Here is a 27,650-nt window from a genome sequence, read left to right as displayed (position 1 = left end):
GTATTTTTATTTGCTAAATGTGGCAACCCTACTCCACTGCCACCAGCCTGGATTATTGCAATGGCCTCCTAACCACTCTCCCTGATTTCACCCTTGTCCCACGTCAGTCTCTTCCCTACAAAGCAGTCAGAGTTACAGTAACCCTAAGTCAGATCACATCGTCCCTCTACTCAAATCCTCCACTGCTCTTACCCTACTCAAAATAAAAGCCAGAATTCTCTATGATTATCTACAGGGGCATCTGTAATCTCCCTATAGCCCTCCACCATTCCCATCTATACCCTGTTGCATGCCTCTTACGGGGCTCCTCACTGTTGTTCTCCCTTGCTGGGCACAAGCAGTTTCATGTCGCTTTTGCACGCTGCACCCTCATTTTGGTGCACTCCTCCCTCAGATATCAGCATGACAGACAACTCCATCTCCTTCAAATTACTTATTCAAACTTATAACCTCTAAACCAGGCATGGTGGCTCACACCTGTAATTCTAGCACTTTGCAAGGGCGAGGCAGGACGACTGTCTGAGCTCCGGAGTTCGAGACTCACCTGGGCAACATGGTGAAATCCCATCTCTACTAAAAAAAATACAAAAAATTAGCTGGACGTGGTGGCGCACACCTGTAGTTCCAGCTACTTGGGAGGCTGAGGCAGGAGAATCGCTTGAACCCAGGAGGCGGAGGTTGCAGTGGGCCGAGACTGCGCCATTGCACTCTAGCCTGGGTGAGAGAGCGAGACCCTGTCTGAAAAAAATAAAAATAAAAATAACTGGCTGGGCGTGGTGGCTCACGCCTGTAATCCCAGCACTTTGGGAAGCTTATGTGGATGGATCATGAGGTCAGGAGATTGAGACCATCCTGACTAACACAGTGAAACCCCATCTCTACTAAAAATACAAATATATATGTGTGTGTGTGTATACATATACATATATACACACACACACACAAAAAATTAGCTGGGCATAGTGGTGGGGCGCCTGTGGTCCCACCTACTTGGGAGGTTGAGGCAGGAGAATGGCGCGAACCCAGGAGGCGGAGCTTGCAGTGAGCGGAGATTGCGCCACTGCACTCCAGCCTGGGCGACAGAGCGAGACTCTGGTCTCAAAAAAAAAAAAAAATTAAGAAAAAGTAACCTCTTGCCAATCACTATGGCTCTCCTGTGCTTTTTTCTCTGCCACACATCATCATTCTAATACACTATATATTCTGTTAACTTGTGTTTTCTGTCTCTACAGATATCCATGTTTACTAGAATGTAATATTAAGCTCTTCTGAGGACAAGAATTTTTGCTTTATTTACTACTATAGCCCTAGAACCTGAAAATCATTCCTGGAACATAATAGCTCAGAAAACATTTATTGTTTAATGAGTTAAAAACTTGAGAACTAAATTACAACTAGATTTTGTGGAGCAAAATATGCCAAGTAGTCACAAATTTAAAATATATGATTTTCTTTCCTTTTGAGATGGGGCTTCACTCTATTAACCAGGTTGGAGTGCAGTGTTGCGATCTTGGCTCACCACAACCTCCACGTACCAGGCTCAAGCAATCTTCCCACCTCAGACTCCTGAGTAGCTTGGACACAGGCACACGCCATCATACCTGGCTAATTTTTCATATTTTTGGTAGAGACAGAGTTTTACCATATTGCTCAGGCAGGTCTCACACTCCTGAGCTCAAGTGATTCACTCGCCTCCACCTCCCAAAGTGCTGGGATTTACAGGCATAAACCACCACACCCGGCCCAATTTTCTTTGAGACGGAGTCTCACTTTGTCAACCGGCCTAGAGTGGAGTGACATGATCTCAGCTCACTGCAACCTCCATCCGCCAGGTTCAAGTGATTCTCCTGCCTCAGCCCACCAAGTAGCTGGGATTACAGGTGTGTGCTACCACACCTGGCTAATTTTTGTATTTTTAGTAGAGACAGGGTTTTACCATGTTGGCCAGGCTGGTCTTGAACTTCTGACCTCAGATGATCCACCCGCCTTGGCCTCCCAAAGTGCTGGGATTACAGGTGTGAACCACCACGCCCGGCCAATCCAGCCCAATTTTTTTTTTTTTTTTTTTTTTTTTGAGACAGAGTCTTGGTCTGTCGCCCAGGCTGGAGTGCAGTGGCCGGATCTCAGCTCACTGGAAGCTCCGCCTCCCGGGTTCCCGCCATTCTCCTGCCTCAGCCTCCCGAGTAGCTGGGACTACAGGCACCCGCCACCTCGCCCGGCTAATTTTTTGTATTTTTTTAGTAGAGACGGGGTTTCACCGTGTTAGCCAGGATGGTCTCGATCTCCTGACCTTGTGATCCGCCCGCCTCGGCCTCCCAAAGTGCTGGGATTACAGGCTTGAGCCACCGCGCCCGGCCCCCAATTTTTTTAAATTGTAGTAAGCGGCCGGGTGCAGTGACTGAAGCCTGTAATCCCAGCACTTAGGGAGGCCGAGGCAGGCGGATCACGAAGTCGGGAGATCAAGACCATCTTGGCTAACAGAGTGAAACCCCGTTTCTACTAAAAATACAAAAAATTAGCTGGGCGTGGTGGCATGCATGCCCTTGTGATCCCAGCTACTCGGGAGGCTGAGGCAGGAGAATGGCGCGAACCTGGGAGGTGGAGCTTGCAGTGAGCGGAGATGGTGCCACTGCACTCTAGGCTGGGCAACAAAGCGAGACTCCGTCTCAAAAAAAAAACAAAAAACAACAACAAATATGGTAAGTACACCCTTATTCTCAATATGTCTAAGAACCAGCTGGAGCTTAATGTACTCAAATTCAGGTTCTTTTGTGCATGTATTTATCTCCACGTTACCTGTATAGGCTTTTAAATTCCCAGAGGATGGAAATCCCATCTCCCTAAAGCTCTCTTTGAAGATACTAGTAAGAGGTATTCATTATAAGGTGGAACACCGGTCATTCCAAGGTAAATGAAAACTGAAATACACAGATTAAAAACTTTCACCTCTCACTCACTTTCCTATTAAAGGAAGCATAAAAAGGGAGAAAAAGTTGAGTGCATAGAAGGAATGGAACTGCGTACAAGGGAAGGGCCCTGGCAGGGTGGGTAACAAGGGAGGAACACGTGAGGGGGAGAGAATCACCCCCAGTGGCATGGACTACCCCATCTGACCAATCTTTTCTAATTTTTTTTTTTTTTTTTGAGACTGAGTCTTGCTCTGTCGCCCAGGCTAGAGTGCAGTGGCGCGGTCTCGGCTCACTGCCACCTCCGCCTCCCGGGTTCTAGTGATTCTCCTGCCTCAGCCTCCCAAGTAGCTGGGATTACAGGCATGCGCCACCACGCCCGGCTAATTTTTGTATTTTTGGTAGAGACGGGGTTTCGCCATGTTGGCCAGGCTGGTCTCGAGCTCCTGACCTCAGGAGATCCACCTGCCTCAGCCTCCCAAAGCGTGGCGTGAGCCTTCGCCGACGGCCTACTGCAAGAATCTTGAGGCTGCGATATGAGGCCCTCCAGGTGCCCCTCCCATTCCTCCACTGCAGAAAGTTCTAGCAGAATAAAGCAGGTCTCTTACTCAGACGTCAGGCCCCCTGTGGCCCCCGCCAGGCCCGCATCAAACACCAATGGCCGGCAGTCCTCTCTAATTTTCCGCCTCTTCTCTACCTGGAGACACGCTCTGAGCTCTTAGATCAAATCCTTCTCATGTCTTTCCAGAGGCCTCACAGGGTTTTCCCTACTCATAATCAAAGAGAAATCCCAGCGGGCTTCTCTGGGTTTCCGCTCACTCTGGCCCCTCCCCCCCCGGGCCGACGCGGTCTCACTCAACTCCAGGCGGAGATCTGGACAGGAGGTCGCAGAACCCTGTGAATCGAATGAAAACTGCTCTCCAAAGATAAGCGCGGAAGTGAAGCCTCCTTCAAGAGCCAGAGCTGCCATCGCCATTCGGAAAGAAACGGCAGGGGAGGGACTATAAGACCAACGTCCCGGGAAAGCCCGGGAGGACCCCTGGAATCCTGAACCCAGACCCACGGCCCCATCCGGCTTCTCAGCCCCTCCCCCCGCCTTCCCCCAGCCCACCCTACCCAAACCCCTCCTGTCCCCACCTCTTGCTGCTGGCGCGCGCCCGACCTGGGGCTGCCCTGACGTGGCTTCGAGGTGGCCGCGTCCAGCTGCAGCTGCCACAGCACGCGCGGCCCCGCCCCCACAGCACGCGCGGCCCCGCCCCCAGGTCCTCTTCTGACCAATAGGGATTCCGTCCCGTCCCAGGGCCCCGCCCCGCCACGACAGGCAGCTAACGGTTTTAACTGTCCTAATGGCAGCACGCGCGGCCCCGCCCCCGGTGTCTCGACCAACTGGGATTCCGTCCCTTCCCCGGGGCCCCGCCCTCGCCGCGACAGGCAGTTAACGGTTTTAACCGTCCTAATGGTCTCAAATGCGCTGATCGTGGGCCCCGCCAAGCCACCTGCCTGGTGCCACACCGCCGCATGCCACACCCAGCCCACATGCACCCCATGCAACGTTCCCTCACACCCCCACACTGACACTGGAATGGCCACCCTCGGCCCACCTGGCGTGCAGACCTGCTCACTTGTCGCTCGATCTACACCCCATTGTGTATCACCAGAACAAGGAGGCCCTGGTCCCCAAGAATGGCGAGGCGCCACCTGTGAAGACAGCATGTGGGGTGGACCTGGTGGCCAGGGGCCAGAGCACGGATGATGCTCGGGTGGTCTGAGCAAGGGCAGGACAGGAGGAGCAGCTGGGACGAGAGGCGCTGTGGGCAGATGGGGACATCGAACGGGGCCCCTGGAGGAGACAGAAAAGAGGCTAGAAATCGTCTGAGGTTCCTGGCCCGCCGGATGCTGGAGTGGCCTGAGGGCAGGGACAGTGGGGGTAAGCAGGAAGGATCTATGAAACTCTGCCTCTGGTGCTTATTAGATGACTTTGAAAGCAAAAAACATGCTTGAGACCAGTCTGGGCAGCATGGTGAAACCCCAGCTCTACAAAAAAATTAGTCCGGTGTGGTGACACGTGCCTATGGTCCCAGCTACTCAGAGGCTGAAGCGGGAGGATCGCTTGAACCCGGGAGGTAGAGGCTGCAGTGAGCCGAGATCGTGCCACTACACTCCAGCCTGGGCGACAGAATGAGACCCTGTCTCAAAAAACAGGATGCGATCACCAATGGAGTATAAATGGAAAAGAGATTGGATTGAGCCCCAGGACACACCAGTTTAGAGGCCTTTGGAGATGAAGGAAAAGCAGCCAAGGAGTTGGAGCAAGCCTGGTCGGGAGACGGGGAAAGAATACCATGAGAATGAGGCATTCTGGAAGGCACCTGGAACTGCTTCAAAGACGAGGCAGAGATCAGCTATAACAAATGCTGCGGATGTGTTCAGGAAAGACAAAGACTGGTTAGAATTAACGTTGGGTGACCTTGGTAGGAGCAGTTACAGTGATATAGTGACAATAAAAACCTGATTTGTGCCGGGCGCGGTGGCTCAAGCCTGTAATCCCAGCACTTTGGGAGGCCGAGGCGGGCGGATCACAAGGTCAGGAGATCGAGACCATCCTGGCTGACACGGTGAAACCCCGTCTCTACTAAAAATACAAAAAAATTAGCCGGGCGCGATGGCGGGCGCCTGTAGTCCCAGCTACTCAGGAGGCTGAGGCAGGAGAATGGCGGGATCCCGGGAGGCGGAGCTTGCAGTGAGCGGAGATCGCGCCATTGCACTCCAGCCTGGGCGACAGAGCGAGACTCCGTCTCAAAAAAAAAAAAAAAAAAAAAAAAAAAAAAAAAAAAAAAAAAAAAAAAAAAAAAACCTGATTTGTGTTTGGATTCAAAAAATCAGGAGAGATTTGGCATATCCATACAATGGAAAACTACTAAGCAATAAAAAGGAATGAACAATGGATACAACAACATGAATAAATTTCAAAATAATTATGTTGAGTGAAGGCCAAACACAAAAGAACACATACTGTAGGATTCCATTTACATAAAATTCGAGAAAATGCAAATTAATCTATAGTGACAGAAAGCAGAGGTGTGGCGTTGCCTGAGGCAAATGAGTGCCATAAGGAAAGACTGCGACTAGGCAGAAGGAAACTTGGGGTGATGGACGTATTTACTATCTTCTTTTTTTTTTTTTTTTTTGAGACGGAGTTTCACTCTCGTTGCCGAGGCTGTATTTATCTCCATGCTACCTGTATACGCTTTTAAATTCCCCGAGGATGGAAATCCCATCTCCCTAAAGCTCTCCTTGAAGACGCTAGTACAGCATCTTTTGAACCTGGGAGGCTGAGGTTGCAGTGAGCCGAGATCGTGCCACTGCACTCCAGCCTGGGCAAAAGAGCGAGACTCCCTCTCAAAAAAAAAAAAAAAAAGTAAAAACGTGGCCAGGCGCAGTGGCTCACGCCTGTAATCCCAGCACTCTGGGAGGCCGAGGCGGGCGGATCATGAGGTCAGGAGAGAGATGGAGACCATCCTGGCTAACACGGTGAAATCCCGTCTCCACTGAAAATACAAAAAATTAGCCGGGCATGGTGGTGGCCGCCTGTAGTCCCAGCGACTCAGGAGGCTGAGGCAGGAGAATGGAGTGAACCCCAGGAGGATCGCTTGAACCCGGGACGCGGAGGTTGCAGTAAGCCGAGATCTCGCCACCGCACTCCAGCCCGGGAGACAAAGCGAGACTCCATCTCAAAAAAAAAAAAAAAAAAAAAAAGAATACGAGGCATTAGCCAGGTGTGGTGGCGCACGGCTGTAATCCCAGCTACTTGGGAGGCTGAGGTACGAGAATCACTTGAACCCAGGAGGCGGAGGTTGCAGTGAGCAGAGATCACGCCATTGCACTCCAGCCTGGGCGACAGAGCAAGACTTCACCTCAAAAAAAAAAAAAAAAGGCCGGGCGCGGTGGCTCAAGCCTGTAATCCCAGCACTTTGGGAGGCCGAGGCGGGCGGATCACGAGGTCAGGAGATCGAGACCATCCTGGCTAACACGGTGAAACCCTGTCTCTACTAAAAAAAAAATACAAAAAACTAGCCGGGCGCGGTGGCGGGCGCCTGTAGTCCCAGCTCCTTGGGAGGCTGAGGCAGGAGAATGGCGTGAACCCAGGAGGCGGAGCTTGCAGTGAGCTGAGATCCGGCCACTGCACTCCAGCCTGGGCGGCAGAGCGAGACTCCGTCTCAAAAAAAAAAAAAAAAAAAAAAAAAAAGCCGGGTGTGGTGGTGGACACCTGTAGTCCCAGCTACTTGGGAGGCTGAGACAGGAGAATGGCTTGAACCCAGGAGGAGGCAGAGGTTGCAGTGAGCCTAGATCGCGCCGTTGCTCTCCAGCCTGGATGACAGAGTGAGATTCTGTCTCAAAAAAAAAAAAAAAAAAAAAAAAAAAAGGCCGGGCGCGGTGGCTCACGCCTGTAATCCCAGCACTTTGGGAGACCGAGGCGGGTGAATCACAAGGTCAGGAGATTGAGACCATCCTGGCTAACACGGTGAAACCCCATCTCTACTAAAAATACCAAAATTAGCCAGGCATGGTGGCGGGCGCCTGTAGTCCCAGCTGCTCGGGAGGCTGAGGCAGGAGAATGCCGTGAACCTGAGGTGGAGTCCAGTGAGCTGAGACCGTGCCACTGCACTCCAGCCTGGGCGACAGAGCGAGACTCCGTCTCAAAAAAAACAAAAAAAGGCCGGGCGCGGTGGCTCAAGCCTGTAATCCCAGCACTTTGGGAGGCCGAGACGGGCGGATCACAAGGTCAGGAGATCGAGACCATCCTGGCTAACCCGGTGAAACCCCGTCTCTACTAAAAACTACAAAAAAACTAGCTGGGCGAGGTGGCGGGTGCCTGTAGTCCCAGCTACTCGGGAGGCTGAGGCAGGAGAATGGCGTAAACCCGGGAGGCGGAGCTTGCAGTGAGCTGAGATCCGGCCACTGGACTCCAGCCTGGGCGACAGAGCGAGACTCTGTCTCAAAAAAAAAAAAAAAAGTAAAAGCTTTACAGACAGAGTTCAAGCTCCATTCTGTCCTCCCTGATACCGTTCCCCTTGCTCCCCTCCCCAGGTGATTCCTTTTCTTTTCCTGCCATTCTCCTGCCTTAGCCTCCTGAGGAGCTGGGACTACAGGTGCCCGCTACCACACCCAGCTAATTTCTTATTGTATTTTTAGCAGAAACGGGGTTTCACCGTGTTAGCCAGGATGGTCTTGATCTCCTGACCTTGTTATCCGCCCGCCTCGGCCTCTCAAAGTGCTGGGATTACAGGTGTGAACCACTGCACCCGGCCGCCAGTCGATTTATATCCTATATTTGTTTCCCATCATTCCTATGCATGCTTTTTTTTTTTTTTTTTTTGAGATGGAGTCTTGCTCTGTCGCTTAGGCTGGAGTGGAATGGCATGATCTCGGCTCACTGCAACCTCCGCCTTCCGGGTTCAAGCGATTCTCCTGCCTCAGCCTCCCGAATAGCTGGAACTACAGGTGTGTGCCACCACGTCTAGCTAATTTTTGTATTTTTAGTAGAGATGGGGTTTCACCGTGTTAGCCAGGATGGTCTTGATCTCCTGACCTTGTGATTCACCCACCTTGGCTTCCAAAAGTGCTGGGATTACAGGTGCATGCCACCATGCCCAGCTAATTTTTTTTGTATCTTTAGTAGAGACGGGGTTTCACCATCTTGGCCAGACTGGTCTTGAACTCCTGACCTCAGGTTATCTGCCCACTTTGGCCTCCCAAAGTTCTAGGATTACCGGTGTGAGCCACTGCAGCCAGCCCATGCTTTTTATTTTTTATTATTATATTTTAAAAATTATTTATGTAAAAATAGAGACAGGGTCTCATATCGACCAGGCTGGTCTTGAACTCGTGTACTCAAGCAACCTGCCCGCCTTGGCCTCCCCAAGTGCTAGGATAACAGGAGTGACCCACCACACCCAGCCAGTTCATATGTTTGTATCCATAAATCATAGCATTGTTTTGTATATTTGTATTATTTATTTATTTATTTATTTATTTGAGACAGGGTCTCATTCTGTCTCTCAGGCTGGAATGCAGTAGCACAGTCATGGCTCACTGCTGCCTCGCCCTCCTGGGGTCAAGCAATCCTCCCACCTCAGCCTCCTGAATAGTTGAGACCACAGGTGCGCATCACCACGTCTGGCTAATTTTTGTATTTTTTGTAGAGATGGGATTTCACCATGTTGCCCAGGCTGATCTTTAACTCCTGGGCTCAAGCAATTCGCCCACCTCAGCCTCCCAAAGTGCTGGGATTACAGGCATGAGCCACCATGGTTACTAAAGGGGGTGAACTGTTTAAGTCCCTCTTTTACAAATAAGAGAGAATTCAGTCAATAATTTGTCCAAGGGTAGCTCAGAATGGAACCATAATGTCAAATCTTTGCAAGTTCCTTCTCTGTTCTTCTGTTATACTCTATTCTTTTACTCGGCCCTTGAAACATTCACCTGTCATGATTAGCATTCCCAGTCACCACAAACTCCTAAGAGATAAATTGGCAAAGCCTATTCTGAAGCAGTAATTTTATCCTAAAAGCCACCAAACTCTTTAACATTTCTTCTGACTCCATGGAATGCTTTCTAAATTTATATTCCTGGCAGTATGAATGCATAGGTTTTTAAATGCAGGATTTGCCCCCATTTAAAATGTTCTTTGAATATTTCATTGGCTGCGAATCCATTAGACTCTACCATGGAGCCCTGTGTGTTTCTATACATAAGGGCTCTTTCAGGCTGTTAATGCCAAGGGGCAGGTTTTTCTCATAGAGAAGAACTCGGGCAGCAAGGACAAAGGGGCAACAGGCCATGTGCTACCTCAACAAACAGCAGCAGCATTATGCAGTCACAACCTTCCCTTGTCACTAAGCAACAAAAGAATTGACCTCCAGAGATTCTCTTTCCTGAAGACATCCTCCAAAAAGACAAGAGGGAAGTTTGCCTTTTCTGCTCCCTTCTTGGAAAGATGCAAAGTGCGTTAGTAGGCTCCTGGGTAAGAGTGCACTTTATGTTAATCCTGGCCCCGGCCCTCTGATTGTACCCAAAATCTGACTGAGTCATGACAGTGAAGTGAAGAGGTTTTCATCTGGCATCTAACCTGGAATAGGACCCTGAGCTTCCCACTTCCTCTCCACCATCTTGAGGTCACCCCTGGAGGCTGCCTAGTCTTCCTAACACTTTGCCCCCTTCCATGCATCATGGTCTCCTGCAAGCTAGTGGAAACTCCTAGTCCTCTAGCCACCCCATTTATTCCTAGTTAATTGTTTGAGCCACTCAAACTTTTGGAGTTTGGCTGCTCTCTAGTCTGGGAACATTTTGAGGGCAAATACTGTGTTTTTGTCCATCTGTATTTCCCATGCTCAGCCCCATGCCTGGAAGACAATAAAGGTTCGATAAATACTGTTGAACTAACCTGAATAGAGAGTGAGGGGTTTCTGACAGAGAAGGATAGACAGACAAAGTGATCCATGTCTTTGGATGGAAAGATATGAGGCTTTCTAGTCCTGTTAAATAGCCCATTGTCATGGCCAGAGGGCAGGCTTAGGACGGGTTCTTCTGCTCAGGGTTATAATTGTAGAGGGCCAGACACACCCATCCTCTCCAGGGAGAACTTAGGACAAAGAGGCTGGGCCATAGGAGTTCCCAGACATGATCATCCACAGAGTGTCCACGTAATGACATCAGCACAGTACAGCCCCTTTCTTGAACCTCTGATAGTTGCTTATTTCTGTCTCCTGACAGTTCCTCTCTCTGAAATCCCCTCCAGGCCAGGCGTGGTGGCTCATGCCTGTAATCCCAGCACTTTGGGAGGCCAAGGTGGGCAGATCATGAGGTCAGGAGTTCGAGACCAGCCTGGCCAACATGGTGAAACTCTGTCTCTACTAAAAATACAAAAATTAGCCAAGTGTGGTGGTGGGCACCTGTAATCCCAGCTACTCGGGAGGCTGAAGCAGGAGAATTGATTGAACCAGGGAGGCAGAGGTTGCAGTGAACTGAGATCACACCACTGCACTCCAGCCTGGTGACACAGCAAGACTCCATCTCAAAAAAAAAAAAATCAGCCTGGCATGGTAGTGGGCGCCTGTAGTCCCACGTACTTGGGAGGCTGAGGCAAGAGAATGCCTTGAACCTGGGAGTCAGAGGTTGCCGTGAGCTGAGGTTGTGCCACTGTACTCCAGCCTGGGCAACAAAGCAAGGCTCTGTCTCAAAAAAAAAAAAAAAACAAAAAACAAACAAACAAAAAAAAAACTGTGGGGAGAACAACAAAGGGGATTTCTTCTCCGGCTCTTTAGGGAAGGACCACACCCCTGATCACTGGCCCTGCCCACAACTCTCTCCTCTGAATGAATGGCACTCCTTCCCTACACATGCATAGCCCAAGTGGGTCATTACAGCTGAGTTCAACTGTCCCAATGATGGATGAAGACACTTCTATACTGGCCCATCTCCAGGAGTGTCCTAACTCCTTAGATTCTTTCTATTCTGTCAGGAACTTCCAGAAGGGACTTCTGGTCTGGCTTTCCTGGAACCCTCAGTTGGGAACCTGAGATCTAGGACTCATGGTCGAGATTTGAGTGAGTTATCCTCATTCCTGTCTTGTTATAGCACAACAATGGCTTCTATGGGCACTACAGAAGCCAATTCAAGAGTGAAAGTGCTAGAGAATACCGCCTTGCAGCCAAGCCCCAGCCTCCAGCAGTGTTCCTGCAGCGATGTCAGGTACAAGGCAGACCTGAAGGCAGTGGGGGTGACTGGACCAGTTCTTGCCTCTCCCAGAACCCAAGAGCATCATCCCATCCCTTCCATGGCTGTATTGACACCTATCCCTGGGACGAGCTTTACCTTTCTTCTCTGAGATGTCAGATCTTTCCCCTACAGACAGGGTAGAAAAGAGTGAGTGCCAAACTGAACCGTCTTGCTCACTGCCCTTTCTAGATGGACAAAGGGTAAGGGCCTAGCTGGGGTGGGTAGCTACAGGCAGACAGCCTCTAGAACCCAGGAAGTAAGCTTTGAGTTTTGCTGACAACTATCTTCACATTCAGATTCCTTAATGCTAAGAAAGCCCATGGTCCATCCCACAGCCAGCTTCACAGTCCAGGGCCTTGGAAATTAGTAGGAGGCCTCCTCTGGTCAGGGAAGTAGTACAGGAGGCAGCTGGGTACTGGCCTACACATTTGGCCAGGGAATACTGGAAAGGAGTGATGGCACAGGTAGCCTGGAGTGGCTATAACAGGCTTCTGGAGAACAGGAAAGGGATACAGGGCCATAGGCCCTTTACTACTTACAGGCCTGGAGACAAGGAAGGGGCACCGTGTATCATAAATCAGGGTCATGGCTGGGCAAGGTGGCTCATGCGTGTAATCCTAACACTTCGGGAGGCCAAGGCAGATGGATCACTTGAGGTCAAGAGCTCGAAACCAGTCTGGCCAACATGGTGAAACTCCATCTTTACTAAAAATACAAAAAAAAAAAAAAAAAAAAAAAGGCCAGGCACAGTAGCTCACGCCTGTAATCCCAGCACTGGGGTGGATCACCTGAGGTTGATAGTTCAAGACCAGCCTGACCAATATGGAGAAACCCCATCTCTACTAAAAATACAGAATTAGCCTGGCTTGGTGACACATGCCTGTAATCCCAGCTACTCAGGAGGCTGAGGCAGGAGGCTGGCTTGAACCCAGGAGGTGGAGGTTGCAGTGAGCCAAGATCAGATAGTGCAATTGCATTCCAGCCTGGGCAACAAGAGCAAAACTCCGTCTCAAAAAAAAAAAAAACAAAATTAAACCGGGCATGGTGGTGCACACCTGTAATCCCAGCTACTCAGGAGGCTGAGGTAGAGAGAATTGCTTGAACCCAGGAGGCAGAAGTTGCAATGAACCAAGATGGCACCACCACACTCCAGCCTGGGTGACAGAGTGAGACTCGGTCTGAAAAAATGAAATAAAATTAAAAAATCAGAGTCATAATAGTAAAAAGCATACTCAGCAGAACTCAGAAGGTTATGTTTACAAAGGATTGCTTGTGACAGCCTCAGATAAAGGCAGTCCCACAGGCTGGTAGCAACCAAGTGGTTAGTACTACTGAGCAAAAGGGACAAGGGGGAGGCATGACTTCTAGAATCGAGAAGGAGATAAAGGTATGGAAAGGGTCACCCTGACAGGAGCAGTAATCCTAGGTAGAGAGACATAACCAGGTGGGAAGTGCCTAGGAGGGAGCCAAGAGAAGAAACACTTCCTCTCTCTTTTCCTCCATCTCCTCCCAGGGCTCCCTGGTGGCCAGAACAAAGGGAGTGTAGTGTTGAGTGCAGTCAGGTCGGCCTCCAGAGCAACAGCTGGGTAGAAGAAGGCCCAGAAGGACGTGAAGGGGTGCCTGAAACAGGTACCACCCACTGCACCTTCTTGCTTCCCAGGCTTTTGCCAGGTCCTATTTGATCTGCCATCTGGATTTTCTATGAATTGCTTTCCCAGGCTGAGACTAGGGTCCTGGAGGTTGCTATTTTATGGAAACTGAACTTCCTCAGCATATGCACTTGCAAGGGCTGCCTGCTACAGCCTACCAAGCCAGGCCCAGATGCAGCTCCAGACTGTCAATCCAGGGCTACCTCCCTTTTGAGACTGATGGGATGTGGGAAGTACAGAAAGAGAAGCAACCCAGAGACTTCCTGTTGTATGTTTGTCATTGCCCTCAGTGGCAGCTCTCCTCCCAGAGATTGGAACATCCTATCAATCTGGTAAACTCATTCCTCAGAGGCCGGGCGCGGTGGCTCAAGCCTATAATCCCAGCACTTTGGGAGGCCGAGACGGGCGGATCATGAGGTCAGGAGATCGAGACCATCCTGGCTAACACGGTGAAACCCCATCTCAACTAAAAAAATACAAAAAACTAGCCGGGCGAGGTGGTGGGCGCCTGTAGTCCCAGCTACTCGGGAGGCTGAGGCAGGAGAATGGCGTAAACCCGGGAAGCGGAGCTTGCAGTGAGCTGAGATCCGGCCACTGCACTCCAGCCTGGGCGACAGAGCGAGACTCCATCTCAAAAAAAAACAACAAAAAAAAACTCATTACTCAGAAACAGACATGTAAGGGACATGTTTTGGCTGCAGATCAATGTAAGGATTTTCTACACAAAAAATTTACTAGCATTAGCAGCAGCCTCAAGTAGCGTAATCTGTGTCTTGGATTCAGGTTATATAAATGTCAAATATCATGGTTCTTCCTAGGTCTAAAGTTGTTTTAATTAATAGGACTGCTCAGAGAAGTTGCACATTTTCATTTTGCATTGACTGAGAGGTACCAGGTTTCAGCTGGCAGATTCTAGCTATCGTTTTTTTCTTTTTTTTGAGACAGAGTCTCACTCTGTCTCCCAGTCTGGAGTGCAGTGGCTCGATCTCTCCTCACTGCAAGCTCTGCCTCCCAGGTTCACGCCATTCTCCTGCCTCAGCCTCCCAAGTAGCTGGGACTACAGGTACCCACCACCATGCCTGGCTAATTTTTTTTGTATTTTTAGTAGAGACGGGTTTCACAGTATTAGCCAGGATGGTCTCAATCTCCTGACCTTGTGATCTGCCTGCCTCGGCCTCCCAAAGTGCTGAGATTACAGGCAGATTCTAGCTATTGTTTAAAGCCTTTCTCAGATGTAGCATCCACTCTCCTTTGGTTTGTAAAATTTTTGTCCATGACATACAGATGCAAGAAAATTATTTTTTCTTTTTTTTCATTTTTTCTTCTAAAGCAGATTAATCTCTTTCCAGCCTTCAACTGCCTGATTCTTGGGAAATATAATTCTGGTCCTCTTAGTTCCTCAGGTTGGACAAGAGTTCTGTCTGGTTGGGTGCAGTTTCTTCACCTACAGTGCCATGATTGCTAGGCCCCTGCTGCCATCCCATCCCTCAGTTTACCAAGGAGCCTCCTCTCTTAGTGCAGACTGCCCAGCCCGCACAGAGGCCCTTAGCCCTACCACATGCAAATACTGCCCCTTCCAAGGAAACCCACCTCTCTTCCAAGGCTTCTTAAGATGGAATCCCAATCCTAGCTCTACCTGTTCAGAAACCATGGATTTTACCACCTCGATGGAAAAGGAGCCTTGAATGATTAAGAAACAAAGATGCTAGTGATCATTCTTTGCAGGGCAAGAATACCCAGAATTGCCTGGGTAGAGAGGAAATGATTGTGCTTCTCACCAAGCTCCCACAGTTTTGAGAGAACAAAACTCACTGGGCGTCAATAAATTATCCTGCCACTATAGGAATAGTGAATTTCCAGTCAGAGGTGCCTCCGACAGGAAAGACATATACATTCTAGGGCTAAGTGCAATTTGGTAGCTGAGGATAGACACGGGAGAAATTTGGGGGTCAATTGAAACTTGCCCCAGACTCCTAGATTTTAATTGAAACTTTCATTGAAATAATTATCAATTCATAAGCAGTTGTAAAAAATAATAGAGATTTCTTCTACACTTTGCCTGGTTACCTTCAATGGTAACATCTTGCAAAGCTATGGTATAATATCACAACCAGGACATTGACATTGATTGATATAAGCACTAAGGTTCATTCAAATTTCCCTAGTTTTACTTGTATGTGTGTGTGTGTGAGTGTGTGTGTGTGTGTGTATTAAGAGCTATAGGCTGGGCACAGTGGCTATGGGCAGGGCGCGGTGGCTCACGCCTGTAATCTCAGCATTTGGGAGGCCAAGGCGGGCGGATCACAAGGTTAGGAGATCAAGACCATCCTGGCTAACATGGTGAAACCCCGTCTCTACTAAAAAAAAAAAAAAAAAAGCCGGGCGCGGTGGCTCAAGCCTGTAATCCCAGCACTTTGGGAGGCCGAGATGGGTGGATCACGAGGTCAGGAGATCGAGACCATCCTGGCTAACCCGGTGAAACCCCGTCTCTACTAAAAATACAAAAAAAAACTTAGCCGGGCGAGGTGGCAGGCGCCTGTAGTCCCAGCTACTCGGGAGGCTGAGGCAGGAGAATGGCGTGAACCCGGGAGGCGGAGCTTGCAGTGAGCTGAGATCCGGCCACTGCACTCCAGTCTGGGTGACAGAGCGATACTCCGTCTCAAAAAAAAAAAAAATAGCCAGGCATGGTGGCGGGCACCGGTAGTCCCAGCTACTAAGGAGGCTGAGGCAGGAGAATGGAGTGAACCCAGGAGGCGGAGCTTGCAGTGAGCCAAGATGGCGACACTGCACTCCAGACTGGATGATAGAGCCAGACTCCATCTCAAAAAAAAAAAAAAAAGAGCTATAAAATTTGCCGGGCGCGGTGGCTCACACCTGTAATCCCAGCACTTTGGGAGGCCAAGGTGGGCAGATCACCTGAGGTCAGGAGTTCAAGACCACCCTGACCAACATGGTGAAACCCCATTTCTACTAAAAATACAGAATTAGCGGGGGTGGTGGCACAGGCCTGTAATCCCAGCTACTTGGGAGGCTGAGGCAGGAGAATCACTTGAACCCAGGAGGCAGAGATTGTGGTGAGCCAAGATTGCTCCATTGTACTCCAGCCTGGGCAACAACAGCAAAACTCTGTCTCAAAAAAAGAAAAAACAAACAAAAAAAAAGAGCTATAAAATTTTAGCTGGGCGCCCAGCACTTTGGGAGGTTCAGGTGGGCGGATCATGAGGCCAGGAGTTTGAGACTGGCCAACATAGTGAAACCCTATCTCTACTAAAAACACAAAAAATTGGCAGGGCATGGTGGCAGGCACCTGTAATCCAAGCTACTTGGGAGGCTGAGGCAGGAGAACAGCTTGAACCCAGGAGGCAGAGGTTGCAGTGGACTGAGATAGAGCCACTGTACTCCAGCCCGGGCAACAATATGACACACTGTCTCGAAAAAAAAAAAAAAAAGAGCTTTAAAATGTTATCGCCAATGTAGTTTTGTGTATCTAACACCACAGTTGACTGTGGTGGTAGACCAACATCACAAGGGATCCCTGGTGCTGCTCTGTTTTTGTTTTTGTTTTTTTTCAAGTTTCGCTCTTGTTGCCGGGGCTGGAGTGCAATGGTGTGATCTCAGCTCACTGAAACTTCTGCCTCCCGGGTTCAAGCAAATCTCCCGCCTCAGCCTCCCGAGTAGCTGGGATTACAGGTGCCCACCACTGTGTCCAGCTAATTTTTTTGTATTTTTAGTAGAGACGGGGTCTTACCATATTGCCCTGGTTGGTCTCAACCTCCTGACCTAGGGTGATCTGCCTGCCTCAGCTTCCCAAAGTGTCAGGATTACAGGTGTGAGTAACCCCGCCTGGTCTATGTAATTTTTTTTTTTTTTTTTTTTTTTTTTTTTTTTTGAGACGGAGTCTCGCTCTGTCACCCAGGCTGGAGTGCAGTGGCCGGATCTCAGCTCACTGCAAGCTCTGCCTCCCGGGTTCACGCCATTCTCCTGCCTCAGCCTCCAGAGTAGCTGGGACTACAGGCGCCCGCCACCTCGCCCGGCTAGTTTTTTTATATTTTTTAGTAGAGATGGGGTTTCACCGGGTTAGCCAGGATGGTCTCGATCTCCTGACCTCGTGATCCACCCGTCTCGGCCTCCCAAAGTGCTGGGATTACAGGCGTGAGCCACCGCGCCCGGCCTTTTTTTTTTCTTTAAGACAGTGTTGTTCTGTCACCTAAGCTGGAGTGCAGTGTCATGATCTCGGCTCACTGCAACCTCTGCCTCCCGGGTTCAAGCGATTCTCCTGCCTCAGCCTCCTGAGTAGCTGGGATTACAGGTATGCACCACCACACCTGGGTAATTTTGTATTTTTAGGAGAGACGGGGTTTTTCCATGTTGGTCAGGCTGGTCTTGAACTCCTGAGCTCAGGTGATCAACCTGCCTTGGCCCCACAAAGTTACAGGCGTGAACCACTGTGCCCGGCCCCCACTTCTTTTTTTTTTTTTTTTAAGATGGAGTCTCACTCTTTCACCCAGGCTGGAGTGCAGTGGTGCTATCTTGGCTCACTGCAAGCGCAGCCTCCTGGGTTCACGCCATTCTCCTGCCTCAGCCTCCCGAGTAGCTGGGACTACAGGCACCCGCCACCACGCCTGGCTTTTTTTTTTTTTTTTTTTTTTTTGTATTTTTTAGTAGACACAGGGTTTCATTGTGTTAGCCAGGATGGTCTCGATCTCCTGACCTCGTGATCCACCCGTCTCAGCCTCCCAAAGTGCTGGGATTACAGGCATGAGCCACCGCGCCCGGCCCCCATTTCTAAATCAATCTCCCATTTCTAAAATTTTGTCACTTAAAAATGTTACAGACAGGGTGCAGTGGCTCACCTCTGTAATCCCAGCACTTTGGGAGGCCAAGGTGGGTGGATCGCTTAAGGCCAGGAGTTCGAGACCAGCCTGGCCAACATGGTGAAACCTTATCTCTACTAAAAATACAAAAAATTAGGCCGGGCGCGGTGGCTCACGCCTGTAATCCCAGCACTTTGGGAGGCCGAGGTGGGCGGATCATGAGGTCAGGAGATCGAGACCATCTTGGCTAACACGGTGAAACCCCATCTCTACTAAAAACACAAAAAAATTAGCTGGGCTTGGTGGCAGGCGCCTGTAGTCCCAACTACTCGGGAGGCTGAGGCAGGAGAATGGCGTGAACCCAGGAGGCGGAGCTTGCAGTGAGCCGAGATCACGCCACTGCACTCTAGCCTGGGCGAAAGAGCGAGACTCCGTCTCAAAAAAAAAAAAAAAATTTAGCTGAGTTTGGTGGCTCACGCCTGTAATCACAGCTACTCGCGAAGCTGAGGCAGGAGAATCGCTTGAACTGGGAGGCGGAGGTTGTGGTGTGCCAAGATCACGCCACTGCACTCCAGCCCAAGTGACAGAGCAAGACTCCATCTCAAAAAAAAAAAAAATTGCATAGGCCAGTTGCGGTGGGTCATGCCTCTAATCCAAACACTTTGGGAAGCCAAGGCAGCAGACTGCTGGAGGTCAGGAGTTTGAGACCAACGAGGGCAATATGGTGAAACTCCGTCTCTGGTAAAAATGCAAAAATTAGTCAGTGTCGTGGCACATGCCTGTCATCCCAGCTACTTGGGAGGCTGAGGCATAAGAAGCTCTTGAACCTGGGAGGTGGAGGTTGCGGCAAGCCAAAATCAAGCCACTGCACTCTAGCCTGGGCAACACAGTGAGACTCCGTCTCAAAAAAATATTTTATTTTATTTTATTTTTTGAGACGAAGTCTCGCCTGTCGCCCAGGCTGGAGTGCAGTGGTGTGATCTCGGCTCACTGCAAGCTCTGCCTCCCGGGTTCATGCCATTCTCCTGCCTCAGCCTCCCGAGTAGCTGGGACTACAGGCGCCCACCACCTCGCCCGGCTAGTTTTTTGTATTTTTAGTAGAGACGGGGTTTCACCGTGTTAGCCAGGATGGTCTCGATCTCTTGACCTCGTGATCCGCCCGTCTCGGCCTCCCAAAGTGCTGGGATACAGGCTTGAGCCACCGCGCCCGGCAAAAATATAATTAAATTAAATTAAAATGTTATATAAAGCTGGGCACAGTGGCTCATGCCTCTAATCCCAGCACTTTTGGGAGGCCAAGGCAGGAGGATTGCTTGAGCCCAAGAGTTCAAGATCAGCCTGGGCAATATAATGAGAACTCATCTCTGAAAAACAGTTAAACAATTAGCCAGGCATGGTGGCATGCACCTGTGGTACCAGCTACTCGGGAGGCTGAGGTAGAAGGATTGCTTGATCCCAGGAGGTCAAGGCTGAAGTGAGCCATGATTGTGTCACCACACTCCAGCCTGGCAACAAAGTGAGACCCTGTCTCAAAAACAGTTACGTAAATAGAATAATACAATATGCACTCTTTGAACACTATTTTTGCAGCATAATTTCCTAGAGATTCATCCAAATTAGGCCAGATGCGGTGGCTCACACTTGTAATCCCAGCACTTTGGGGGGCCGAGGCGGGCAGATCACAAGGTCAGGAGATTGAGACCATCCTGGCTAACATGGTGAAACCCCGTCTCTACTAAAAATACAAAAAAATTAGCCGGGCGCGGTGGCGGGCGCCTGTAATCCCAGCTACTCAGGTGGCTGAGGCAGGAGAATGGCATGATCCCGGGAGGCGAAGCTTGCAGTGAGCCGAGATAGTGCCACTGCACTCCAGCCAGGGGGACAGAGCAAGACTCCGTCTCAAAAAAAAAAAAGAGATTCATCCAAATTAGTGTTTATCAATAGTACATTTATTTTCATTACTGAGTAGTATTCCTTGGTACCAACTTACCAGTTTGTTTAATCATTCATCTGTTAAAGGATATCTGACCTGATTCCAGTTTTTGGCTCATACAAGTAAAGCTTTTAAGAATATTTGTGGGGCCGGGCGTGGTGGCTCAAGCCTGTAATCCCAGCACTTTGGGAGGCCGAGACGGGCGGATCACGAGGTCAGGAGATCGAGACCATCCTGGCTAATACGGTGAAACCCCGTCTCTACTAAAAATACAAAAAACTAGCCGGGCGAGGTGGTGGGCGCCTGTAGTCCCAGCTACTCGGGAGGCTGAGGCAGGAGAATGGCGTAAACCCGGGAGGCGGAGCTTGCAGTGAGCTGAGATCTGGCCACTGCACTCCAGCCTGGGCGACAGAGCGAGACTCCGTCTCAAAAAAAAAAAAAAAAAAAAAAGAATATTTGTGTATAAATTTTTGGTTGAACATAAGTTTTTGTCTCTCTGGGATAAATGCCCAGGAATACAATTGCTGGGTCACGTAGTAGTTGCATGTTTAGTGTTATTGTTTTGTTTTGTTTTGTTTTATTTTGTTTTGAGACAGAGTCTCGCTCTGTCGGCCAGGCTGGAGTGCAATGGCACAATCGCAGCTCACTGCAACCTCCGCCTCCCGGGCTCAGCTCAAGCAGTTCTCCTGCCTCAGCCTCCTGAGTAGCTAGGATTACAGGTGTGTGCCACCACGCATGGCTAATTTTTGTATTTTTAGTAGAGACAGGGTTTCACCATGTTGGCCAGGCTGGTCTTGAACTCCTGACCTCAGGTAATCCACCCACCTCAGCCTACCAAAATGCTGGAATTACAAATATGAGCCACCGAGGCTGGCTGCATGTTTAGTATTTTTGTTGTTGTTGTTGTTGTTGTTTTGTTTGTTTTTTGAGATGGAGTCTCACTCTGTAACCCAGGCTGTAGTGCAGTGGCACCATCTTGGCTCACTGCAACCTCCGCCTCCCAGGTTCAAGCAATTCTCCTGCCTCAGCCTCCCGAGTAGCTGGGATTACAGGAGGCTGCCACCACGCCTGGCTAATTTTTTTTTTTTCTGTATTTTTTAGTGGAGACGGGGTTTCACCATCTTGGCCAGGCTGGTCTTGAACTCCTGACCTCGTGATTCACCTACCTTGGCCTCCCAAAGTGCTGGGATTACAGGCATGAGCCACCACTCCCGGCCACATGTTTAGTTTTTGTCTGTTTGTTTGTTTGTTTTTAAGTTTAAGTTATTTATTTAAGCCATCCCTTGCCACAAGCAAAGGGATGGAAGACCAGTATACCAGTCGTCATTTGATACAAGAAGATGAGCTTAAGGTCCCGTATACTTTTTCTGATCCATGTGCAGAGTAATGGTCCAAACCAGTGCTGTGGTCCCTGGTGCCCAGGTAGTGGTCCAGATTCTCTTTATTCATCTTCGTAGCCAGTTGGAAGTGGATTCACATGAGGGTTATGGAATAGAGTATGGTTACCATCTCCCCAGGGAAACGGCTTGGTCCTGATGCGGAGATGAGGGTAGGCGATGAACTCGGGTCTCTCGTGCTCTCCGTGGTGTGACTTCAGGTACACATTCAGCATGCTGACTGCCACCCCGGGGAGCGCGACGAAGAAGGTGAGGGTCTTCCACATGCGAGCTGATTCCTCTTCACCATGGGCACCACTCAACATAGGCCACCCCAGCTGTGGGCCGGACTGACCCAGCAGCCAAGAAACCCAGGACACACCAACTGCCGCCATTTTCGACCTGGACTACTCTACATGTTTAGTTTTTAAAAGAAACTGCCAAACTGTTTTCGAGAGTGGCTTTATCATTTTATATTCCCACCAGCAATGCATGAATGATCTGGTTTCTCTGCATTCTCACCAATACCTGGTGTTGTCTCTATTTTCAACTGGAGCCATTCTGATAGATGTGTAGTGATATTTTGTTGTGGTTTTAATTTGCATTTCCCTGATGTTTAATGATAAATATCTTTTCATGTGTTATTTGTCATCTGTATATCTTCTTTGGTTAGATGTCTTCATGTTTGCCAATTTTCTAATTAGACTGTGATTTTACTGTTGAATTGAGAGGGTTCCTTATGTTTTCTAGTCCTCTGTTAGATATATGGTTTATAAATATTTTCTCCCAGTCTGTAGCTTGGTTTGCAGTGGCACGATCATGGCTCATTGCACTCTTGATCTCTTTTTTTTTTTTTTTTTTTTGAGACAGAGTCTCGCTCTGTCACCCAGGCTGGAGTGCAGTGGCTCAATCTTGGCTCACTGCAAGCTCCACCTCCCAGGTTCACACCATTCTCCTGCCTCAGCCTCCCGAGTAGCTGGGACTACAGGTGCCCGCCACCACGCCCAGCTAATTTTTTCTATTTTTTAGTAGAGACGGGGTTTCACTGTGTTAGCCAGGATGGTCTCAATCTCCTGACCTCGTGATCCACCCGCCTCAGCCTCCCGAAGTGCTGGAATTACAGGCATGAGCCACTGCGCCTGGCTGCACCCTTGACCTCTTAAGCTCACGTGATCCTTCCACTTCAGCCTTATTAGTTGCTGGGACCACAGGTATGCAACACCACGCCTGGCGTTTTTTTTATTTTTTTGTAGAGACAGTATCTGGGAGCCTTGCCATGCTGCCCGGGCTGGTCTTGAACTCCTGGGCTCAAGCAATCCTTCCTCCTTGGCCTCTCAAAGTCCTGGGATTATGGGTGTGAGCCACTGCACTCGGCCTCAGCTTGCTTTTTTTTTTTTTTGGGAGACAGAGTCTCTCTCTGTTGCCAAGGCTGGAGTGCAGTGGCGAGATTTCAGCTCACTGCAACCTCTGCCACCCAAGTTCAAGCAATTCTCCTGCCTCGGCCTCCCAGGTAGCTAGGATCACAGGCACCCGCCGCCACACCCAGCTAATTTTTGTATTTTTAGTAGAGACGAGGTTTCACCATGCGGCCAGGCTGGTCTCGAACTCTTGGCCTCAAGTGATCTACCTGCCTCTGCCGCCCAAACTGCTGGGATTATAGGCGTGAGCCATTGTGCCCAGCCTCAGCTTGCATGTTGAGGAATGAAAGCTTCCCACCTTCTTGGAGTTTTCATTCTGCTTGAAGACTACCATCGGACTGTCTAAGGCAGGCGGTTCTAAAAAGGGAACTCTTAAATACATATACAATAAATTCTACCCTGAAGATTCTGGCTCAGGGATCTAGAATGGATTTTTTTTTTTTTTTTTTTTTTTGAGACGGAGTCTTGCTCTGTCACCCAGGCTGGAGTGCAGTGGCCGGATCTCAGCTCACTGCAAGCTCCGCCTCCCGGGTTTAGGCCATTCTCCTGCCTCAGCCTCCCGAGTAGCTGGGACTACAGGCGCCCGCCACCTCGCCCGGCTAGTTTTTTGTATTTTTTTTTTTAGTAGAGACGGGGTTTCACCATGTTAGCCAGGATGGTCTCGATCTCCTGACCTCGTGATCCACCGGTCTCGGCCTCCCAAAGTGCTGGGATTACAGGCTTGAGCCACCGCGCCCGGCCTAGAGACGGGGTTTCACTGTGTTAGCCAGGATGGTCTCGATCTCCTGACCTCGTGATCCACCCGTGTCGGCCTCCCAAAGTGCTGGGATTACAGGCTTGAGCCACCGCACCCGGCCTAGAATGGATTTTATCTGGGGACCTGCTGTCCGCCATTACCTATACTCCCAAGCCAGCCAAGCCTGACCTCACCAGATCTGGCCACTTCAGGTCTACAGCAGGAGAAACTGAGTGGCTGGGTATGGCTCTGAGGGCAGAAGCCAGTCACAAAGGCAAGAAGGTGGTCTTGGGACAGATTCCTGCTGAAGCCTGCAGGCCTAAAAGATGGTCTTTCTCTGCCTGGGAGTGGAGCAAGGCTCTAGCTCCAACTGAGCCAAAGTAAATTCCCTTGGGCCAGGACCTTCTGTCCCTGTTCATTAATTTTTTTTTTTTTTTCCTGTCGCCCAGGCTGGAGTGCAATGGCACGATCTCAGCTCGCTGCAAACTCTGTCTCCCAGGTTTAAACAATTATCCCACTTCAGCCTCCTGAGTAGCTGGGATTACAGCCAGACATCACCACACCCAGCTAATTTTTTTGTGTGTTTTAGTAGAGACGGGGTTTCACCATGTTGGCTAGGTCGGTCTTGAACTCCGACCTCAAGTGATCTGCCCGCCTCAGCCTCCCAAAGTGCTGGGATTACAGGCGTAAGCCACCACACCCAGCCTAATTTTTGTATTTTTAGTAGAAACGGGGTTTCAGTATGTTGGCCAGGCTGGTCTCAAACTTCTGACCTCAGGTGATTCACCTGCCTCGGCCTCCCAAAGTGCTGGGATTACAGGTGTGAGCCACCGTGCCCAGCCTGTTTATTGATTTAACAGCAACATTTATTGAGCAGTGCTGGAGTTATAGATATGAGCAAGACAGACTACCTTTGCCCACAAGAAGCTTATGTTCTAATGGCGGGGCATGCGATGTTCTCATCGGTGGGGGGAACATCATATAGAATAATATAGTATGTTAGCAGGTGAAAAATGCACAGTTAGAGTGATGGAACCATTGGCCTAGTGCTCAAGGAAGGAAGAGGGAGGTGTGAGGGAATTATCTGGCCAGGAGAAGGAACAGGTGGTGCAAAGCCCTAAGTGGGAGCACCTGGTATGTCTGAGGAGCAGTGGGGAAATCAGTGTGGCTGGAGGTAACAGAAGGACCAATATCGTGTGGGTCTCACAGACCACTATGATGACTTTGGCTACCACAAATAGGAGGAACTGTTGTGAATTTTCAGCAAATGAGATGTGCTCTCATTTATGTACTAACAGAATTATGCTGGCTGCAAAGTGGACAACAGACTGGAGGGGCAAGTTTGAAAGCAGGGACACCAGGCAGGAAGCTCTTGCAATAATTCAGGCAAGAGGCCGGGCGCGGTGGCTCACGCCTGTAATCCTAGCACTTTGGGAGGCCGAGCCGGGTGGATCACAAGGTCAGGAGATCGAGACCACGGTGAAACCCCGTCTCTACTAAAATTACAAAAAATTAGCCAGGCGCGGTGGCAGGCGCCTGTAGTCCCAGCTACTCGGGAGGCTGAGGCGGGAGAATGGCCTGAACCCAGGAGACGGAGCTTGCAGTGAGCCGAGATCGTGCCACTGCACTCCAGCCTGGGGGACAGAGCGAGACTCTGTCTCAAAAAAAAAAAAAAAAAAAAAAAAATTCAGGCAAGAGAGGAATGTGGCTTGGATCGGGGAAAACTGTGGGCATGCTGAGACGTGGTCTGTTCCTGGGCACATTTTGACCACAGTATCAACAGGATACTGGCACATTCAATGTGGGGTATGAGAGAAGAGAATCTAGGGGACTCAAGGTGTTTGACAGGATCTGGCTGCCGTAGTCTGAGCTGGGGGAGGCTGTAGGTGGAGTGTGTCTGGGACGACCCAAAGCTCAGTCATATGTTTGGAGATGCCCAATTGGGCATTTACATGGAGATGTGGAGTAGGCAGTTGTCTACTGAGCCCAGAGTTCAGGAGAAAATTTGAGCTGGAGATAGAAATTCCAGTTTTCAGATGGCATTTAGGGCCAAGAGTCTGGGTATGTTGATGGGGGAGTAAGTGTGGATGCAGGGGAGGAGAGGACTCAAGTGCTGGGCAATCAGAGTTAAGGCCCAGCTTGAAACTCAGCCACTGCTCCCCTGATGGGAGGATGTCCTAGCAGATGCCTCCTTATTGAGGACCCTCCTCAATAAGGGTTCCACGGTCTTCTGCTTCAGGGAAAGTCCCAGGTTGAGATATCCCAGGACTGAAGTGTTGCTTTAATTAGTCTCTGTCCTCTGTCTGTTGGCAGTTTAGCAGCTTAGGGGCAGTGGCTCCTGGTGACTTCCCTCCATTAGGGACCCTGAGGCAGTGATCCGGGTAAGGGCGGGTAAATAAGCATCATTTTCCCTATTCACTTTCTTTCTCACTATCTTTCAAGGAGCCGGCGCAGCAACACTTCTTCTCCAAGCATGACAACCGTACTTCCTTTGACAAAGTGAGTGCCGAAGAGAGGAAGAATGGCAAGCAGTCCCCCAGCCTAAGTTGAAGTCTGGACAGAGCAGGTGGTAGGGTGGAGGGGATGACACTGAGGGAGGGCTCCTTATGAAGGCAGAGGAGTGGCTATCTTCCCCCACAAACTTTTTCCTCTGGGAAACAGCCTATTCCCCCAAACAGAGACATCTCTATGTTGGTTTCCTCTGCCAGCTTGCCAGACAATGTGCAAGTATCCTGTGGGCCACTAACTTTCTGGGTGCTTCACCATAGAATGAAAGACATCACAGCCGGGCGCGGTGGCTCACGCCTGTAATCCCAGCACTTTGGGAGGCCGAGGCGGGCGGATCACAAGGTCAGGAGATCGAGACCACGGTGAAACCCCGTCTCTACTAAAAATACAAAAAATTAGCCGGGCGCGGTTGTGGGCGCCTGTAGTCCCAGCTACTCGGGAGGCTGAGGCAGGAGAATGGCGTGAACCCGGGAGGCGGAGCTTGCAGTGAGCCGAGATCGCGCCACTGCACTCCAGCCTGGGCGACAGAGCGAGACTCCGTCTCAAAAAAAAAAAAAAAAAAAAGAATGAAAGACATCACTGGGGAGACAGGCCAAGGAGGCCAGGGTACAGGCCAAGACAGCCTGGCCTAGGACAGGCATCACCAAGCAGACTTGGGGTTAGGAGGGGTCCAAGAAGGTGCTTGGTGCCAGGAATATGGGCCAATGGCCCGTACCGTTGAGGAGGGCCCCTACTGCCTGCTGCAGGGAATTGGAAGGCGGAAGGACCTGGAGCGCCTGTGGCAGCGGCACACCTTCCTGCGCTGGGCACCCTGTGAGATAGAGTTGCGCCAGCAAGGGCCCCTGGAATCTTCTTACCAGGCTGATTTCCGACCAGGCCCAGGACTCAGTGGCCTCCCCCAGCGCCTCGTCCACTTTGTGCAGGTCCAGCCTTCCCATGCCAGGACCACCTACCAGCAGAACTTCTGCTACCCATCCCGGGGTGGCCACTGTGGCAGTTACAAGGTAGGGCCCCAGGCGCCAGTCACAGACATACTGCCTGACCTCCCAGTGATCCCAAGACCCAAGCTGCTGCAGCACTACCTTCATGCTGGGGTCTCTGAGTGTCTAAACTGGTCCAGAGCATTAAACAAGGACAGCTGACACAGCAGCCTCTCTGTGCTTGCAGCCCACAATGGGATGCAGCCCAAGAGGATGAAAGGTAGTAATGGGCTGCCAGGTCCTGTGCCTGTCTTCCATGGCACTTGTGCCCATGGTGTTTGTGTGCTGGGCATGGGAGGTGCTGCTCTGGGATCCCTGCCACTAAGTGAGAAAGGGGAGGCTAAGAGTCCAGGAGGGTTGCCATAGCCACAGCAGGTGGGTTCCAGGGTCTCAAGTACTACTCTGTTCTTGTAGCAAACCCAGCTGTAGAGAGGAAGATTAGAGGGCAGTCCCCAGCCTAAGTTGAAGTCAGGACAGAGCAGGTGGTAGGGTGGAGGGGGTGACACTGAGGGAGGGCTCCTTATGAAGGCAGCAGAGTGACTATCTTCCCCA

General features: G+C 50.2%; 2 protein-coding genes and 1 pseudogene across 5 annotated transcripts in view; 1 reads left to right on the top strand and 2 right to left on the bottom strand.

The window, feature by feature from the left end:
- The window catches only part of IHO1 (interactor of HORMAD1 1), a 63,746-nt gene extending 59,629 nt beyond the window's left edge, over positions 1–4,117 (bottom strand). For all 4 annotated transcript variants that reach the window (XM_074032191.1, XM_005547091.4, XM_005547096.4 and 1 more), the window contains exon 1: positions 4,044–4,117. The gene's annotated coding sequence lies outside the window, so the exon portion shown is untranslated. The remainder of the gene's footprint in view (positions 1–4,043) is intronic.
- Positions 4,118–9,816: 5,699 nt separating this feature from the next.
- On the top strand, positions 9,817–27,375 carry CIMIP7 (ciliary microtubule inner protein 7). The gene is made up of 4 exons (XM_015445273.4): positions 9,817–9,930; positions 11,544–11,657; positions 26,053–26,109; positions 26,844–27,375. The coding sequence occupies exons 1-4, from the start codon at positions 9,904–9,906 to the stop codon at positions 27,258–27,260; spliced, it is 615 nt and encodes a 204-aa protein (XP_015300759.2). The 5' UTR covers positions 9,817–9,903; the 3' UTR covers positions 27,261–27,375.
- On the bottom strand, positions 21,308–21,869 carry LOC102139072 (cytochrome c oxidase subunit 6A1, mitochondrial pseudogene; annotated as a pseudogene).
- Positions 27,376–27,650: the final 275 nt, after the last annotated feature.

The sequence above is a fragment of the Macaca fascicularis genome, chromosome 2 (genome assembly GCF_037993035.2).
Source record: "Macaca fascicularis isolate 582-1 chromosome 2, T2T-MFA8v1.1".
Classification (NCBI taxonomy): Eukaryota; Metazoa; Chordata; class Mammalia; order Primates; family Cercopithecidae; genus Macaca; species Macaca fascicularis.
This window is presented reverse-complemented; position numbering and strand designations above follow the sequence as displayed.